Source organism: Calonectris borealis, chromosome 5 (genome assembly GCF_964195595.1).
Source record: "Calonectris borealis chromosome 5, bCalBor7.hap1.2, whole genome shotgun sequence".
In the NCBI taxonomy this organism is placed as follows: Eukaryota; Metazoa; Chordata; class Aves; order Procellariiformes; family Procellariidae; genus Calonectris; species Calonectris borealis.
Window position 1 is genome coordinate 11,491,358 of NC_134316.1, and position 18,407 is coordinate 11,509,764.

General features: G+C 40.5%; 1 protein-coding gene across 1 annotated transcript in view; it reads right to left on the bottom strand.

Moving 5' to 3' along the window:
* The window catches only part of KIF26A (kinesin family member 26A), a 110,543-nt gene that overhangs the window by 22,599 nt on the left and 69,537 nt on the right, over positions 1–18,407 (bottom strand). The window contains exon 5 of the mRNA XM_075150954.1: positions 8,494–8,677. Coding sequence (XP_075007055.1) covers positions 8,494–8,677 — 184 coding nt within the window. The remainder of the gene's footprint in view (positions 1–8,493; positions 8,678–18,407) is intronic.

Sequence of the window (18,407 nt, forward strand, 5' to 3'; positions counted from 1 at the left end):
CTAAACAATGAAACATCTCAGAAACTGAGGGATGTACATCCTGGCTGGTACCTGCCCTTCCTCTTCTTACAGCCTTCCTCCTCCATTGCTACTGTCTACCCCATTTCACACCTAAGGGTCACAAGGAGAGACCTTCTGCCCCATCGCCACATGGCAGTCGCTGTTCCCGTGCTGTGACATCCTCCAGGAGTGCCGTCCCCACGTGCCCCCTTTGTGCGGACTCGTGATTTCCAGACCTCCCCCTGCATACTGAATCAGCTGGAGTTGAGGAGAACAGGACGAGGGAGTCACAGCAACCAAAATGATGGGCTGGCTGCAGGACTGGTCAAATAGCACAAAACATTAAGCGTATGTCAGCATCAGAAAGCAGGTTTGGAAAAAGTGAGAGAGACCAAAAAGCCGTGAAACCCAAATTTCAAAGTAACTCTCTGACATGAATGGGAGACTGATGGCCAGAGGCAAGCTAGCAGTTTTGTCTAATACAGCCCATATATTTTGGATATGCTGAATTGAATGGAGCTACGGCAAAGCCACGCATCAATGAACACACAACTCCTCCAAGACCAGTGAGGCATGCGTCGTCCCAGAAGAAATCACGTCCAAGGCTGAATTTGTGGAGAAAAGAGCCAGTGATAACAGAGAAAATGACACAATCCTACACAATTTTAGACAGAAACAGCCAGGAGACTGAGACAGTCGGGTTCACATTGATTATTACCCCATAATCAAAAGAGATGGAAGGGCTATCAACTCTGAGATCAGACGAAGGGGAAGGACAGTCTCACACTTAAAGAGCCAGATGATTTGGATTCTGTTCCTAAGACTATCAGGGACGTCTAGTATAAGTTTTAGACAATGAATACAAAAAATACTATATATATATCTCAGAAAGTTGGTCATTCATCTTTCAGTGAAGGGAGTGCCAAATACTCTATGCGGTTTAATTTGGGGCAGACGTGTAGACAGAGAAGACTCCACTAATTCACCAAGTAATGACTAGACTCCATGGCATTTTGAATGCTGAGGAAATTAAGACCCTGACCCAGCCAAGTATGTCAGCACAGGCATAACTGTAACATATGGTACCTCCTTTGAAATCAATGGACGTGCAGTGTTCATGTGTTTATAGTGATGCTTTGTTAGCATTTGATGCTTATACAGTTGTCAAGTTTCAAATTAGACAGAATGAGAAGGAAAAAATAGAAGGAATTAATTAAAAAGCATGTAAAATTTTAAAATATATGCGCTCAAGCCTTTTTTACTAACATAAATTCTGACTTTATCTGTCTGTATTTTGGGAAAGTGCTGGCACTATACTGGAATCCATTCTAAAAATGCTGGTCATATTCTGTGTTACAGCAGTATCATAATCCATAAATGAACAAGCAATTTGGTCTTTAGCAATAAATGTCTTTATATCAAATTTGAATGGACACTAAATATTCCCTGGAAACACACATCCTAGACAGCATCGGCATCGTGCAGCCAGGAAGTTAATTTTGTCCAGTGTTCACAAAATGGCGTATTACAGCAGGTTAATTAAATAACTATGTTTAGACATCCACCATTCTGAATTAAGATTTCTCAGCAAGAAATTACAAAGAATTCACATTCAGTTGAATAAAGACCATTTTCCAGTGAAATAACTTATTTTTCAACTACAGTGTAAATCAAATTACAAAAGTCCTAGTTCAGAGCCAATATTTTTCATGGATTTAATTGTAACTGACAGATATATAACCCTTGCTAAATTGGTTTACTGTGGGTAGTTCTTACAAGCCTATCATATACTGCCACTACCAATGGATGGCAAATTTATATGCAAAATTGCCATGCTAGCATAGACCATCTAGCTCCCCGGGGAGAACCTAAAAAAAAAAAAAAAAAATCACTTCTGTATTGTACTCTATTAAAGAAGAATTGATTCTCTACTCTCAGGAGACATGAAGAAAACTATTTCATTACAAACTAGAAGGAATTGTGTATTTTTATCTAATTTTTCCACATTTTTGTTTAAGCACTTCAAGGCATTTCAGCAGGGATGTATGTACCTTGGATGATACAGGACTACATACATGGATAGAAGAGTACTTAGTATGATACATGATTTATATCAGAAATAACACTCTAGTCATTAGGAAACAAGCAGCAATAAAGATGACAAAATTAAGTACCTATTTGTTATCCGTCATCAAACCATCATAAGAACCAGTGAATGGGACAAACAGCACACTTAAGAAAACCCTGCATGATCAGTAAATCATATTAGCAGTACCTTAGCTATGGCTTGGTAAAGTATAAATGAAAGTAAATGACTAAAACACATAAATGGAGACCAGTGTGTATATACCTGTCCAAGAAACATGTCTGACAACTCAGGTTCTCTTTAAATGCTCCACTTCAATTGTCTCACATGGGAGGATTCTGTCATTCTAACATAAAAAATTGACAGGATCCTTGGAAGAGACAAGCACTTAAAGTTGCTGTTGTAAGTGATGCAGTATTATAAAGAATGAGCTGAATAGAACCCCAGAAAAAACATTTTGCATGAAAAAGGCTTCCTACCATGCTAAAGAAAAATAGCAAATTAGAATGCTACACAGCAGCCACTGTAAAAAGGATGTCTTTTTTAATACCACAATATGATAAATTATCTTAAGTAGCACATTAATGTCAGAAATTGAGCATAATCTAACTTCTTTCCAGTGACAATATTAAATGGCTTTCAGACGTCTTTCCTACTATTCTGACATTAAATTTAATAACACCCAGAGAGACCACAAAAATGATTCCGTTACAAGAATCATACTGTATTGGATCATTGCCTTTTAAGTAGGATTCAGCTAAATGATTTGGACTCTAGTGTTTTTGGCACATTCAAGAGAAAGGTATCAAATTTGCTACATAACATTTATCAGTAGTGAGCAAAATTCCTTTCAGCATCCAGTTTGCATTGGTAGTGGGATTTTCCTTTGTGCATGAGAGTTTGATTATTGTTGATTACACAAAAAATCGATCCCAGATAGACCTACAGTTCTAATTTTTTTTTTTTAACTTTTCCCTGCTTGGTATTCCTGAACATGGACAAACCCTGCAAGCACCTGTAAGAGAATATAACATTTTGCACTCTTAGTAAAGAAAATTAAGCAAAAGGCTTAATTAAAGATTTGTATCACAGGACAAGTCCACACACTCCTGATGAAATTATTATAAGAGGAAAAATTGGTATTTGTGAAATGTAAAAGAAATTAATAAGACATTTATTTCCCACCTTCCAAGAGAGTACTTGAAAAAATGAGAAATTATAGATAGAAATTGCAAAAGATACATACAGGCTCTCTACTGTAGTAAGTCTCTAACAACAAATGTATTCAACCATAAGAAGCCATATAGCAATTTTACCACAGCAGAACTCTATGATATGCATGGCAATGATGATGTGAGACTAAGAAGAAATTTAGATCTTGGGCTCACTGAGTTCAAGTGCAAGAACTGGCCATCACGATGTTTTCACATTCCTGCCTCCTCCAGCAGTTCTGACAATGCACAGTTACTGCCTTTGCTATAGTCATACAGCTTACAAAAAGCTAGAATTGAAGCCTCTTCCCTTCCCCAAATGTCCATCGAGGTCCTGAGTTCAAGACAAGGTCCCATAACCAGTGACTGGACTTGTCAGCCAGACTGACTAATTCCAATTCTAGTCATCAGAGAAACACCCAGGATAGTCCAGATGCCGCCTATGCTCAATTCAGTCAGTTCCTTAGAGTCAACTGTCCCTTACTCCAATTCAGAGTAATTCTTACTCATGTGATTAACTTTGAAATGAATGAAAAGGACTTAATGCATGGGGAAGCTCTCCACTGAATCGGTGCTTTGGCCAAAGGGAATTTCTTTGGCAGCAAAAGCCAATAGTCATGGTAGGGCAGCTTTGAAAGTGCAAATCAAATAAGGAAGTTAAAATTCCAGGTACAGATGTTAATTTGTTTGTGAGGTCTTTTTTCCAAAGGTTTAGGCTTACTGGGGTCCAACACAGCTGCTGCTTCTGCATGCTGGAGTCTTAGGATCCAGCTCTTCCCTTGCTTAGCCACAGCAATAGCTCCCCTCTATATAATAGAGATATATACATGGGGGAGGAGGGGAAATCTTTACATTTCTTCAGTTGTTACCATCCTCTATTAAACTTCTTTAAAGATATTACCTCAAGGAAGAAGGCGAGTAAAGAAAAAAACAATGAGTGACTGTTATTTAAGCATTATGAACCCGAAAAGGAACATGTATTTATATCACATACTGTTAGAGATCCCCTAAAACTAAAGATGCTTAATCTTCTTGCCTCTCGAACAGTCAATAAAGCATTTCTTTAGAAGTTCAGACTCATGATAACAAACCTAATGCTGTAGCTTCCATGATGGCTGGTAAAATGGGTTATGGTCATGCCTGATTTCCTTACAGCTTATCACTTGTGCATGCATAGTTAGAGCTCCTTTTCTTATGTATATTACCTTGTGTTAGTCAATACTAAAGCTCATCTGCCTCTTTATCCACTCAGTAACTTCAGTGTCATGAGATCTTTTTGCAAGTCTTCACAGTCAGTTTTAGCTTTGGCTGCTCTGAATACGCAGCTTGCCCACCTCATCCAAACCATTGAGGAAGACACCAAACAGCATGGATCTCCATATGACACCACTGCTAACTTTGCTCCAGTGCAGATCTGCCCTCTTGTTTCCTACCAGTTATTAAACCACTAGAGAATACATGACAGCTTAGAGTTTTTCTAAGAAACCTAGGTCAGCGCACTTGCCAAAAGCTTTTTCAAAATCCAAATACACTCTATCAACCAGACCAACCCCATTCAAATGCTCGCTGACTCTTCTACAGAACACTAACGTATGAGTTCCACTTGTAAAAGCTCCATCAACTGATCCCTACTATATCACATTAATCCCTGACTGCTAATTTCTACCTTTATTATTGTTTCAACCACTTTGCCTGGTTGCCTGGTCTGAAAGTCAGCCTTACAACACTATACTTCTGGATTCCCTCTGGAGCCCTTTTCTCCCTTTTGGCCCCAAAAATGACATCACATTTTCCACATTCTCTTCCTGTGTCTTACAATGTATTGAATACCAGCTAAAAGGCAACCTTGAGCATCAGTGGGGGGAGGAAATGTTAAGAATTACCATCACAGGGGAAATACAGAAAGCCAATGATATTGGTCATTGTAAATGTTTCAACATGTACTTTGCTCTAAGCTTTCAGCAGATTTACAAAAGAAATGGGAATACCTAGAGTGTGTCATTACAGAAAATAATTAGTCGTTGTAGTAGTCAGGCCTTACTCACTAGTTCCCTCCTAATATAAACGGTATTTCCACACAGCTGACGTCATTCACCTCTTCAGCTTTTCGTAAAGGGAGCCACATTGCTCCCACTGAAGTATCTTGGACACTTCATGGGTTTCCAGTTTGTTACTCTATTTTTCATTCTCGCATAACTTATACTCTTCTCCTTAAATTTTATCTCTTCAGTCCCTTTACAGTAAGAAAAGGCACGTTTCTCTAGGGAATCCTGTCCTGCTCTGAAAGAAACCATTTGTCAAGAAGGGAATTAAAACTTGTCAAGCTATCTGTGCTCAGAGAAATCACCCCCTTGAGGAGAGTAAGGACTGGTCCTCAATGGGTCATTCTCAGCTTAGTAAGGTGAAGTTAGATGGGAATTAGGCAGCCCATCAGCACGTCTACATTCTTACCTGTACAGCAGAAACCAGCAAGGGACCAGTCCTCCACATCATAACTACCCAGCAGCAAACTGGGAGGTGAGGAAGGAAAAGGTGGCCCCACCGGCTGCTTAACCCACAGTAACCGCACGGTAATAATAGGGCGAGGGACACCGCTGACCTGGGAACGATCACACAAACCAAGGAGAGCACCAGCCACAGATGCCACAGTAGGAAAAAGTGACTCCAGAATCCATCACTGATTCTGTCCCCTATGCGTATCTTGTACTTATTATTGGACAGGCTGCAACAAAAAGCCACGGAAAAAGATAACCAGGAGGAGTGTAAAGGAAAAAGCTGTTAGAAGAAGAGGGACTGAAGTTAACAGAGGACTACAGAACATCTGCCAGCATTTGCTGATTGTTTCTCAATTGCTATGATACTTAAAGCAGTGAGGAAGAAAGGTAATTACTTTATTCCCATCATCCTCATAAAGAGATACTAGCTGACTAAATCTTGATAAGCAGAGGCTGGTGAAGAGGAAATTATAATGGAGAACGTTACTGCACAGTGGGCTAAATGCTACCAAAAGCTTCTTGGCATTGCTCAAAGAAGGTGAAACTATCAGCGTTTAGTACTAAAAGAACACCTATATAGGACTGACACTTTTCCTTTGACCACAAGTTCTAAGAATTAGGATACATGAAATTTCATTTGTGCTGACTCATAATTTTTACAAAAAGCTATATTGCTGGAGGGTTTTTCCTATGGGCAAACACTGTAATTTATAAAGTTGCAGAAGAGGAATGGTTTAAGAGAGGTGTTTAATATTTTAAACTGTGGATCAGAGCAGATGCCTACTCACTTTATTTTTTGAGGAGCATTAAAACTAGTAACTAGCACACCCCATCACCGTTTGGGTGGTCTAGATCTTAACTCAAGAACTAAAGGGCTGATTCAATTAGCAGAGAGCTTTTATCTTCTTCAGCACAGCACAGGATTCTTCCAAATTGTGGTCAACAAGTACATGGTGAGAAGGACACAGCTGGGCCCAAACAAACAGTATCTTCAGCTGAGAGCTAAACAACAGAGACATTTGAGGGTCAACAGCAGCTTGTTGACCCACAAAGTCTGAAAATTCTTGGTGCAGTGTGGCAGGCAGGAGAGAAATACCACCCACATCGCCAGCATGGTATACCTATATATCCCATGTTGGAGGAGAAGCTCACACAGCTGAGCAGCATAGCTGCTCAAGGTCCTGCCATGCCCCTTGGCATTCTGGTAGAGCTCTTCCCTTTGAAAGCCCTCTGCTCTGCTCACTAAAGAAGAAAGTAGGTACACCACATGACCCAAGGTATGTAATCTCCTGCCATCTGGGATCATGCACTTGATCTTTATTAGACTTTGTTGATCTGTTTGAAGACACCAGATAAACCAGAGCTTTCCATGAGGCACAAGTCATGCTGGTAAGCTCCACCGGCCACCCCCAAAGCACAGGAAAAAGGCTGAAGTCTCTTGGCCACACATAGCTGCAGGCACACAAGTGCAGTGAGATGCAAAGACTTTTATTGAGCTGCAGGCACAAGGAGGTACAAGCATGTTTTAATGGTCTTAAGGCAAAGCGCCTCAGAAACGCCACGTTCCCTGTTATTCCTGGTGCCAAGCACTAAGCCTCACGGAGAAGAGGCAGGCACAACAAAAGGGCTGTGCTAAAAACCACACATAGAAAGGGTGTTCCTTAGCAAACCCTCCTCCACCTGGGAATCTTTAAGTTACTGTGCCAGGTTTGCTGTATTCCACCATGTAATACTACATCCTCTTTTCTAACACACTGGAAAAACAGGAGAAGAAACCACATTTTCTTCTGTGAGTTTCCACCTGCTTAAAATAGCCCCAATTACTCCTTTGTTTTCCATTTAGCACAAACTCACTGACTTCAGAAATATAGAGTATTCTCTGTGAGCAACAGTGTCAGCTATAGGTATTTAGGCTGACAATCTCTTTATGTTAATGCTGATTTGTATGGTTACTCAAGGTGCCTATTTTAGCTCTCCTGTGCACATTACATACTTCAATTCTATCTTCAAACGCTAATCTCTTGTAACCTATGTAAATAAGTATTCAGACTCTGCTGTGTGGGTGATTAAACAGTTATAAATATGAATCAGCTCTAAATAATTGGGTTGTATTTTAATTAATTTTAAATAAAATTAGCACAAATTTTACAGTTTGAAAGGTGCTGTATTTCCTAAGTTGGAGAGACATCTATTTCTCTCCTGCTACCTCATTTACATACTCCTGATTTACAATGACGTGTGAAGCAGTGGGAAACAAAGCCCCCTCAATGTATCTCCTTAACCTCAAGCAGACAGAGAGCACCACCACCAGTGGCTGAGCCTTCCTCCCAATGCAGAGACCACTTCTGCCAAAGCTGAAGCCTGTATGTGCATTGGTTTTGGACCAATGATACCAAAGGAAAATTTGTTTCTTGCTTTAATAGAGGGAAAGACAAAACACCCTTTGCCAATGTTGTCGTCAGCGATGTTAACTGGCTTCAAGGAAGCCAACGCTCTAGCACCGAATCTGCTCTGAGGCTGCCAACTCCTTCCAAAGTCAACAGGTGATAACAGCTCTCAGGCCCATTCAAACGGTTGTGGCTATCTCTCTATCCCAAGGCCCTTCCCTTGAGCCTATCGAACCCTGTTCTAGGCTGAAAGCTTCCAGCCCTGTTAAAATTCAGCTAGAAAACTATTTTAAAAAATCGAAATCCGAAGTTACCTTTCCAATGCCAGGGTTGTCCTTGATTTTGGACACAGCTCTCAGAAGGCATGGTGGTGCTGGGGGAGGACAGAGCTGCAGGATGCCACTAAAGTTAGTAGCATAAATAGAGAAGTCGTGTGTGTGTGGCAGGGGCGGATGGTATTTCTTTCTCTTCGAAGACAGGTTAAGCTTCTGTGCTGCTCTGTATAAAAGTAATAGCAAGAAAGGACAATGTTACTAGGTGTTAATGGGAATCTGGACCAGACAAACAGATGCTCATTGTCATCACTGCCTGCTTAACAAATCAAGTCATTGCGTTCTAATCTGATTTCATAAGGACAAACCATCAGGAGACTAATAGAAGGAAATATGGGCAGAAAAATTACTGGCAAAATATTCAGTTAATTTCTCCCCCAACAGAGTTCCAATTATAATCTAACTTTCCCCTCTTTCCCCCAACAGCTTGACAGCTGAATCCTAAAATGCTAAAATATCACTGTTGTAATAAAAAGCTGAAATAATTCCCTTGTCACTGGCAGGACCAGATGGACTTTGCTGGTGATAACATTATGAAAGTGGTTCTTTGTACTCTACAAGTTACTCAAGGCAGAGAATAACACTCCAACTCATCTGAGCTCAAGATCCTCTCTTGTTGGCTGCACTGAAAATCCTTAGATAACAGAGAATTTCCTTCAAGACAGATTGGTTTTTCCTCCTCAATTCCATTCTTTCACATTAAAAGGGAAAGCTATTAGAGAGACATGCTTAATGTGCTGAATGATAATGATCCTGCTTTTGAAATGCAGAATTTCAAAACATAAAAGATGAAGGAAAAATTAAAACATACAATTAAAATTGTAACATTCTTCCTTCTGAATAAGAACAGGACCATAATCAGTTTTTCTGCTACTCCCCTTCAGCAACACCAAACAGCATAGCAAGAAACAAAAACAGAAACTCGACTATACATCAAAACCCACATGGGAAAAATCACCTTGCAGAGTTAAGCAGAACAAATATATGTATTAGCGAGCACACGCTGGGCTACTGGGGGTGGCAGTGAGGGTGAAATCTCAGCTCTGTCAAAGCCAAGGAGAGCTTTGCCACCTGAATAAGACTTGCGTGATCTGACCCTGAGACTGTCAGTAGATAGCCCACCCCCAGATACATATTGTAAAAGCATCCAACATGCTATTTTCATTACTTTGAATGACTGTTAAGCCAGCAAAAACGCGAAGTGTCACACTGCCAGCATCTGTGGGTGACCTGAGACCATACTACTGATGCCAACAGGTCTTCTGGTCCACGCTTGCAATATAAAGGCCTGTAACTTTGGACAAATTAGTTTACAAATATGTGATGACAAAAAGTCCCTTGATACAAGGGCTACTTTGTATTTTTATCATGCCTTTCAGCCCAGGATCTCCAAGTACTTTTCAGTGAGAATGAGCTGGCACTAGCATCTGTGAAGTATTATAAGCAACAGACATATGGAGAAACTAAGGCAGTGCTTTGCTGTCGTACCTAATGCACAGTAAATCTAGACCCCTAACATTGTCACGGATCCAGTGATCTGGCAGCCTCAGACTAAGTGAGCTCAGAAAGCTGATCAGAGAAGGAAACTCTTCCTTTGGTTATATTTATGGTAGGTTAGAAGCAAAAATGAACACTGAGAGCAGGAGGGCTGCACAGTTTCTTCCAGCAGCACTACTTGCTTCCAATGAGTTACAGTACAAGGAACTGGTTCTGTCTGAGAGCAAAATTACGCACTTGGGTCAAGATCAGACAGCTAGTCAGTACGAGGGGCAGGACTCTCAATACAAATCTCCAGAATTCCCAGTCCTGTGCTCTACATCCCCAAATGTGTGTGCTAAACTCCTGGACCTTTTTCCATCAACTTCTAGAGATGCAGACCCCCTACGTGCTTCCTTCTCCCCCTACAAACACTTCAGTATTTAGAAAAAGACAAAGACTCGTGTGATGAAAAAATGAGGCTGTAGTTCCAAACTCAGAGGGAGACAAAAGCCACTGTCTTGTGAGGGACAAGTTGGACTCTTGCCTCTGAGGAAAGAAGCAGCTTTTGACTCCTGCCGCATCCTGAAACCAGCAGGAACTGGAAGGCAACGGCAAAGCAAAACACTGCAAGGATGGGTTTATACAAAACCTCGGGTTTTTGGTGGCAATGAGAACTGATTTAACTACCTAAATCTCAAATCCCCTTGCTAATACCTCATCCAATATGAAAACATATGCCTGAAATAGGACACCAGGCAGACAGTTGCACAACTTCACTATGGTTGCAGCTGCACATTAAAACCGTAATGCCTCCTAAATTACATGCAGCTTTATTGTGCAGAAAAGAGTCTCTACCTGTTGGTACTCTCAATGTGGAATTCAAGACATTCATTACCTTCTATCTCCAAGTACCAATTAACAATTGTGGTTATTATTTAATCATCTTGTTGATTAATATGAAAGATAATGTTTATTTCCTTGTTTACATGCTATGATCCCTTGCTGAAACGATAAAAACTCCTCAAGAGAATGTTTTCAAAGTGCAATCAAGATATACATTAAATCCTGATGAAATAATTATTCCTTCAATAGGTCTGGCTGAAGGAGCTCCTCTGGGAAACATACGTGAAAGAGAATGAGATACAAAGGACAAATTTACTCAGGAATTGTGTATTCAAGCACCTAACTAAGCGTTAACACTCAATGAGTAAATGCACCCAAAAAGGCCAAGCTAAGGAAGGTATATAAACAAATAAACAGAAAATTCAGCCTTTTTAAAGTCTAGCACCTCTCAAAATAGCTCAGTAACACAGTTTTGGACCATTTCAAAAAGCAGATACCAAATCCATTACTACTTGTCTTAACTCCCCCACCAAGACAGAACAACTTTCAAAGTGATTCACTTCCAACAGTATGCACACACTTTCTGCATCTCCACTGTTCAAAGGACAGTGCCATATGCTAGCTAAAGCAATTAACTGCTATAGTGCTGATAAATCCTCTTCCTATGAGTCTGGAGTGTCACGATTTTACTAAGAAATTTGGCAAAGGGACTGCTGATGTCCATGCGAGATAACAGGAAACTGAAAAAGCAGAGGAACCAGAGTAGCTGTTGTAGAAAATAATCAGTGCTTCGATGGGCAACAGGCCAACTGCACTAATAACGATGTATGTGGTTCACATCTAAAAAGCATCTCTTCTCAGGTAGCAGTGCACAAAGCTTAATTACAACCTCTTTGTGTTTGAATGCAAGAATTACTTTGCCCGACATTAAAATGAGGTTGTTTCTGGAGTAGGAACATCACAGACATCTTGTACCAGCAGTATCAAACAGCTTGTTGGGTTTGGTTTTGGTTTTGGTTTTGGTTTTTCTAAAGAAAGGAAAAGTTAAGGATCTAATGGGAAGAATAGGGCAATTTAGGTACAACGGACCATCACTATCAAACTGTAGACTCTGAATATGAATGTAAGTAACTGTCATCGTCAGCTCCTATAAAAAGCACAGTCAGATCTTTAACTGCTACAAAAGCCAGCTGGGCAGCAGCCTTCATATGCTTTGCTTGGGCTCCTGGACTGGTCCAGGCAAAGAGCACCACATACGGACTCATCAATCCTTACGCACTTCTTGCAGCACCAGCAATATGCTTGGTGGCATCCCAGCCAAGTACTCATTAGGCCAAAATATAGGCCAGGCTGGTTTGGACATGGGCCCAACTAAATTAAACAAAATCCAAGTTCATAAAACTCCTTACTTCAGTAAAATTCATGCGAGTATGTATTTACAGGGAGCCACTTCTGAGACACTCCAGAGTGCTGGATTTTCTGCAGTCCTTATCCAACAACCCATTAGTGAATTTACACCTAAGTTTCCAGTACTTTTTTTCCCTCGTATTCCTTTTCTCAGGTGGAATTTGTCTCATGAAGACAGGGAAGGCAAAGCTCTCATAAACTGGGCCCTTTTTGCCTAGCACCAGAAAGACAGAAGTTGGGTTCATACCAGATCACTTTCTGCAGGAGCCTAATTAGGTGCCATGCCTATTTCCTGATTTGCTTCTTTTTCTCAAATTTAATCTTGCACAGGAGGCCCTCACATCCATCTTTGGCACCACAGTGGCTGTCTGACCTCCTCCAATATCAACTTCTGTTTCCTCACAGGGGAAATTACGACCTCTAGGGAATATGATGCAAAACTTAAGTGTTACAGTCATTTGTTTTTCTGGGCATTTTCCAAGCATTTTGTCACAGCTTTGACACAGATGTATGCTTTCCACCTACCTTCGCTTTCCCCATTCAACCTCCACCAAGCACTTTTCTACAAAACATTCTTGCAAGGGAAACTAAGCTCCACTCTTATGCCTCTCTTCCAATTAAAGCATGAGAGACACCCATGTATATTATTTTACCCCTGGCTGTGAGATCTACTGTCTGCGTTTTGCTTAACTCTTCCCATCTTTAATAGAAGATGTCTTTTAAGATGCTCTGGAGAGTTCTTTTCTCATAGCTCGATGTCACGGTAGAAAATAAAACTAATATATGGCTCATGCAGGGGCACTCAAATATCAAATGACAAGGGACAGTGTCTAACCTGCTCTTTCCCCCACACAATTTACAGATTACTAGCTTTTCTGCCATGCATGGATGAGACCAGTGAGGAAGAGCATGGCCAGATCAACTGCATAATGCTCCGCACCTAGGGAATAAGACTGTGCAACAACAGTAGCTACAAAGCCTGCCCATTAAAAGAACCATACATTTTTTTATTTTAAATTCTGACTATGTGGTTAACATGACATTTCAGATATTCTGATATACAGCAAGCTGCTTCTAGCTTACTTTCACTGTACACGTTCTGCACATTAAAGCTGTGAAAGTAAACAGCACTATTTAAATCCCTAAAGAACAGTGTTCCTTCTGGGCATAATTTCTCCACAAAAAAGAAAACTAGATTTGAAACTTTTATAACTATGCAAAATTATAAAATTTTTGCTTTACACTTTGTGGAATTTATTAAGCTTCAGAAGGAAGAGTGATGTGGAATGTACTCTGGAACACATACTAGAAATGGGTCAACTGAGAGAGATACAGAGGATTTAATTGACATGGTGGATTTACGGACAAACCGCCGCAAGTCAGAAATAGAACTGGGAGTCCTGCTTCCATTATTAAGCTCCACTGGCAAAAATAGTAAAAGAAAACTTCTGCACATTCATTTTAGCATGACTCATTACATATTAACAGTTTCAGTGTTATTAGCCAGCCTTATCTTTCAGAGATCACTGTCATTATTCATATTGTTAAGGGCTTATGCCAATGCTTAAGGGCTTCACGGAGAGGGTCAAGGCCAAAGAATTGTACAGTCCAAGCCTTAAATATCCTGAACTTTGGAGTTTACTCAAGAGTACACTTACTCAAGAGTTTTGGTTTGACCTTGACAGCCATCATGGGAGCAATTTTTCTCCTGATTCTGAAACCTCTGCAAAGCTTGCAAAATTCTGGACACAGGTTTACACTGGGTATCAATCTACTTTAAAGCAAGACTCTTCCAAACTTTCCCAGTTCCCAGCCCAACAAGGCATCACTCCTCCACCACATAACCAATATCCCAAGCCTTTCCCACTGCAAACTAGCTCCAAAAGAAGCAGTGGGAAAGTCACAGTCTGTCATTGTATCTGCAGTTCCAGTTATTGTTTCCTTAATTACTCGTCAATACAGACAACAAATAGACGGATGTCCTACAATACACCCTCCAGCACTCTGTCCTGAGCCTTCCGCAACTCACAGCATAAACTTGGTTGGCATTATTACTTTTATTATTGCTGTTACTGTTTGATTTGTGGTTCTAAAATTAGAAAAGTAGCACAATGAAACAGTGCAGTTCCTACCCAAAATCCCAAGCAAACTTAAAAATAAACAAGGTATCTGTTTCCACTAACAGCATTTGATTTGGAAAATAAAATCTGGTTCAGAAAGAGCCATTTTTAAATAGAAAACTGAGAATGCCTAAATCTGTGATGAAGGTTTGGAAAGGACAGGCACCATCTGTATTCCTACAATAAATTTTGTCCAAGGAGTCACTTACAAAGTATATGTTAAATTTTGAGGTTATGGTCTGTTCTTCCCCCTAGAACAAGCTTACTGGGTTCCTGTGATGCATATATAGCTTCAGGAAGATATAAAGGCTTTCCTCACATTAGTACCATTACACAAGTACAGCACCAAACCTTTGTTTGCTTAGCTGTCCCAGCAATGCTGGGGAGAAGCACTGCCAGGAAGAACAAACAATTCATGTTCCTTATTTCAGTGGTTCAGCTTCCTCAATAAATAATTAGTTCGTCTGGATCACAATGCACAGCCTCAAACAATAGCATTTTTATAATGGGTGATGGTAATAAAGTTTCAATAGAAAACCATTATTCTGATACATTCCAAAATGTCAAACCACATCTAATGACGTGGGGATATTACCAAGGCAACATTATGAGAGAAAGTATCATCTCCAGTATGAGATTAAGTTCATACCTTGCCTCTTGCATATAGCATACTCTTGCAATTCAGGCTTGAATTTCAGCCTCTCACTTTGAGTGACCTCTTAATTTTCTCTTACTATCTCTTATTAAAATCAGCAAGGCAGAAATAAAAATCAGCTATATTGACATATTAAGAGCATCATCTGCTCACAGCTGATCAGAGAACACAGGTCCAGAAGGGATTTTAAGAGGTTATCTACATTTTCCCAATGCTCTGGTGGTAGGATGAACTTTACCTAACGCATTCCCAATAAATATTTGTCCAACTCGTTCTTAGAAACCTCCAGTGAAAGCAAGCCTCCCAAGGCAATCAATTCCAGTTTTTAACTATCCTTACTGTTAGAAAATTCATACCTCATGTCTCTCGTAAGTCTGCCTTGCTGGAATTTATGTTCCTTGTTTTCCCCCACCTCCCCAGCAGACATGCAGAGGACCTTATTTCCTTCTGCTGCAGCAGCTGTTACCTGTATGAAGACCACTACCGCACCTCAGTCTTCTCTTTTACAAATGAAAAAGACCCGATCCTTCCAACCTTTCCTCACAGGTCAAGTTTCCTTGATTTCTGACCATCCTTGTTGCTCTCCCTCTACTCTATTCAGATCTTCATGAAGTACAGAATTCAGGCTTAATGCATCGGTGAGCAATAGTCAAGACTCACCCAAATTCAGGCACCACACAGAAAGACCAGGCAAAACCATTTGGGATAAACTCAAATAGACTTCTGGAATATGACAAGTTAAAACAAACCTGCAGGCTACCCCTGACATCAGAAGAGCTTCCTCATGCTGTACAGACCCAAGAGCTGATCCCTTCTCTCAGCTACACATTATTATTGAAACAAAAGCAACCAACCAAGCCTATTTTCAAGCATTCAATTGATTTGCACACATTTCCAAGAAGGAATTTTCAACAGCTCTTCTCCGTAATTTTTCCCCAGGTTTAAGAAACACCGAAGGGCAGAGCTTCACAGGCACCGCCTGTTGCACTCCAACTATTTTTTCCACTCTCCCAAACCAGCGGTTTCTGAGGTCACCGCTACAAAATTGTCGTGAATGATGTCAGCTCCATATTCTCCTCAGCTTGCAGATTTAAGACACTTTTCTGGCCAAAGAACATTGCTTCAGCAGCCAGGACCAGGGTTCAGGAACTGACTTTTTTATATATACACCAGAATAACAGCTAGTCACCGCAGCCCACCACATACCATTTCCAGCTCTGTTCACTAATGATGTTAAACAAAGCAAGAGCAGATGAACATATTACTGTACTTCCATACTTGCTGTTTACAATTGTACCATATGACAAACTGCTGAAAACCTGTGTAGGTTATCTTTATGTAAGCAAGACTGTCAACACCTAATATAGAAATATGTCAGTTCCCGGGCTGCACACAGCATAGCTAGCTACGTATTGAAAATACAGCTACCTGAATGCCAGCAATATTTCCTCGGTCTGTTTCATGAACTAACTGAGCTAAAGCAGGCAGAACCACATCAATCTAAGCATGCTCCTTAGGCAAAAATGCTGGACTTATTTGCCAGTGAGACATAGACTCAGTCAGGTTGAAACAGTCAGGTTGAGGAAAATAAAATTCTAGTCTCATTTGTATTCTATCAAGAAAAAGTAATAAAGACATTTTTAAAACTACAAAGTAATGAAACAGAAACAATGGTGCTAACTAGCCCTTCATTATTAAAGTAATTACTTAAATAGATCACTTAAAATTTGCCCTGCAATATCAGCTCCCGGTATGCAGAAAGAAGTCAGTATAAAAATGACTTACCAGGCAATAAATTATTTTTGTTACACAGGATATTACACTCCATGCTATTCATCAAAAACAATCTGGTATGAAAAGCAAAAGCATTCTGCTCATTCAGGCTGCTCCAGGGAAGAAACAGGCACGTTTGTGAGTGGAAAGGATGAGAGAGAAGCTGCAGGAGATGGCTAACAAGGGGTTCATCTGAAGCACAAGGTTCAGGCAAACATTAGACGGGAAAGAGGGGGATGGAACAAGGGGGGATATTTTCACATTCCCAGTCACATATAGCAGTCTGAATGTAAATCTGTAACTGTAAAGCCTCCTTTACCATAAAAGCTGTGGGGTGGGTTATGTTTTCAGGTTACCTTCCTTTGCCCCAACACACCATCCCCACAGACATACTTTTCTCATCACCTCTAGCTCCCTCAGTTCCACATTTTAGTGCACTCTAGAAATCCACAGAGGATCCAGCCCTGCGTCAGCCGGGTTTTATTTCAGATGCTTAGTCAAAGGCTTGACACCTATACTGCCAAGCAAATAACTTCTCAGGGGGGCATTTACTTATTCCTACTGTTAGCAAGTTAAATGGTCACTGACAGCATTAAATGATGCAGTGGAAATCACCCAGGTACAGAAGTCGTATGCCCACACAATGAATATTTTTAAACGGGGGGGCACACATGGGCTTCTTAAAGCCCAGCGTTCCTGTGATTTATTTAACTGACATCAGTTCTGAAACGATACTTCTCAGAGGTATAATGGGCTGAAATTGCAGCACCATTTAAAATAGCACTTAGCAGGAAAATGTGAGATGCACGTTCTTCCATCACTGCAGACAGAGAGCTTTGACTACTTCTGACCCAAAGATGCTAACTTCAAATTTCAGCAGAAATAACAACTCCTGAAGACCTGCTTGAGAGACTTATCAAAGAAGATTCTGAAGCTTGCCCTGGACTCCCAAGTAGCTTCACTAATAACATTTAGATTAGATTCATTTTATGCTGATTAACTTCCACTGAGTCATTTCCTCACAGTAGAAACTCCACAGGGCAGTGCTTCTTAAAAGTGAGCTCCACCACTGAGGACACGAAAAGCCCAACAAAGCAGAAAGCAACCCCAAGAGCATCACTCAGTGATGACCAGCAAAGCAGCACTAACTAATGCTGAGTGAGGTACTGGCTAAGCTCTGTGAAATATTCTGCCAAAAGAAACATCTTCCATTCTCCAGCAGGAAGGGTGAGGGAAGTTTTAGAAAGGCAAAATTCACTGCTATTTCACAGAGAATTTAAAAGTACCTTCAGAGTAATCCTGCAGTTGATCAAGCACTGCAGCTATACTGCATTATTTTGGCTTGACATTTCATTTTTGTTATAAATGATAATGGGGGATGCCTTATTTTGCCACTAGCACAAGCAAGCAAAGCGGTCTAGCTCAGAGTAGAGACAGTGTCACTTGAAAGTCCATCTGCCCTGCAAACCGCATCCTGCACCCAGTAAACTGAGTCAGAGTGACTGCAAGTCAGCCATGAAAACTAAAATCAGTCTGATTTTACTCTTTTGCCTGCTAAGTCTGTCTGTCTCAATGAAGTATTAAAATAGTTAAATACGTTACTGGAAGAGTCTGAAAGT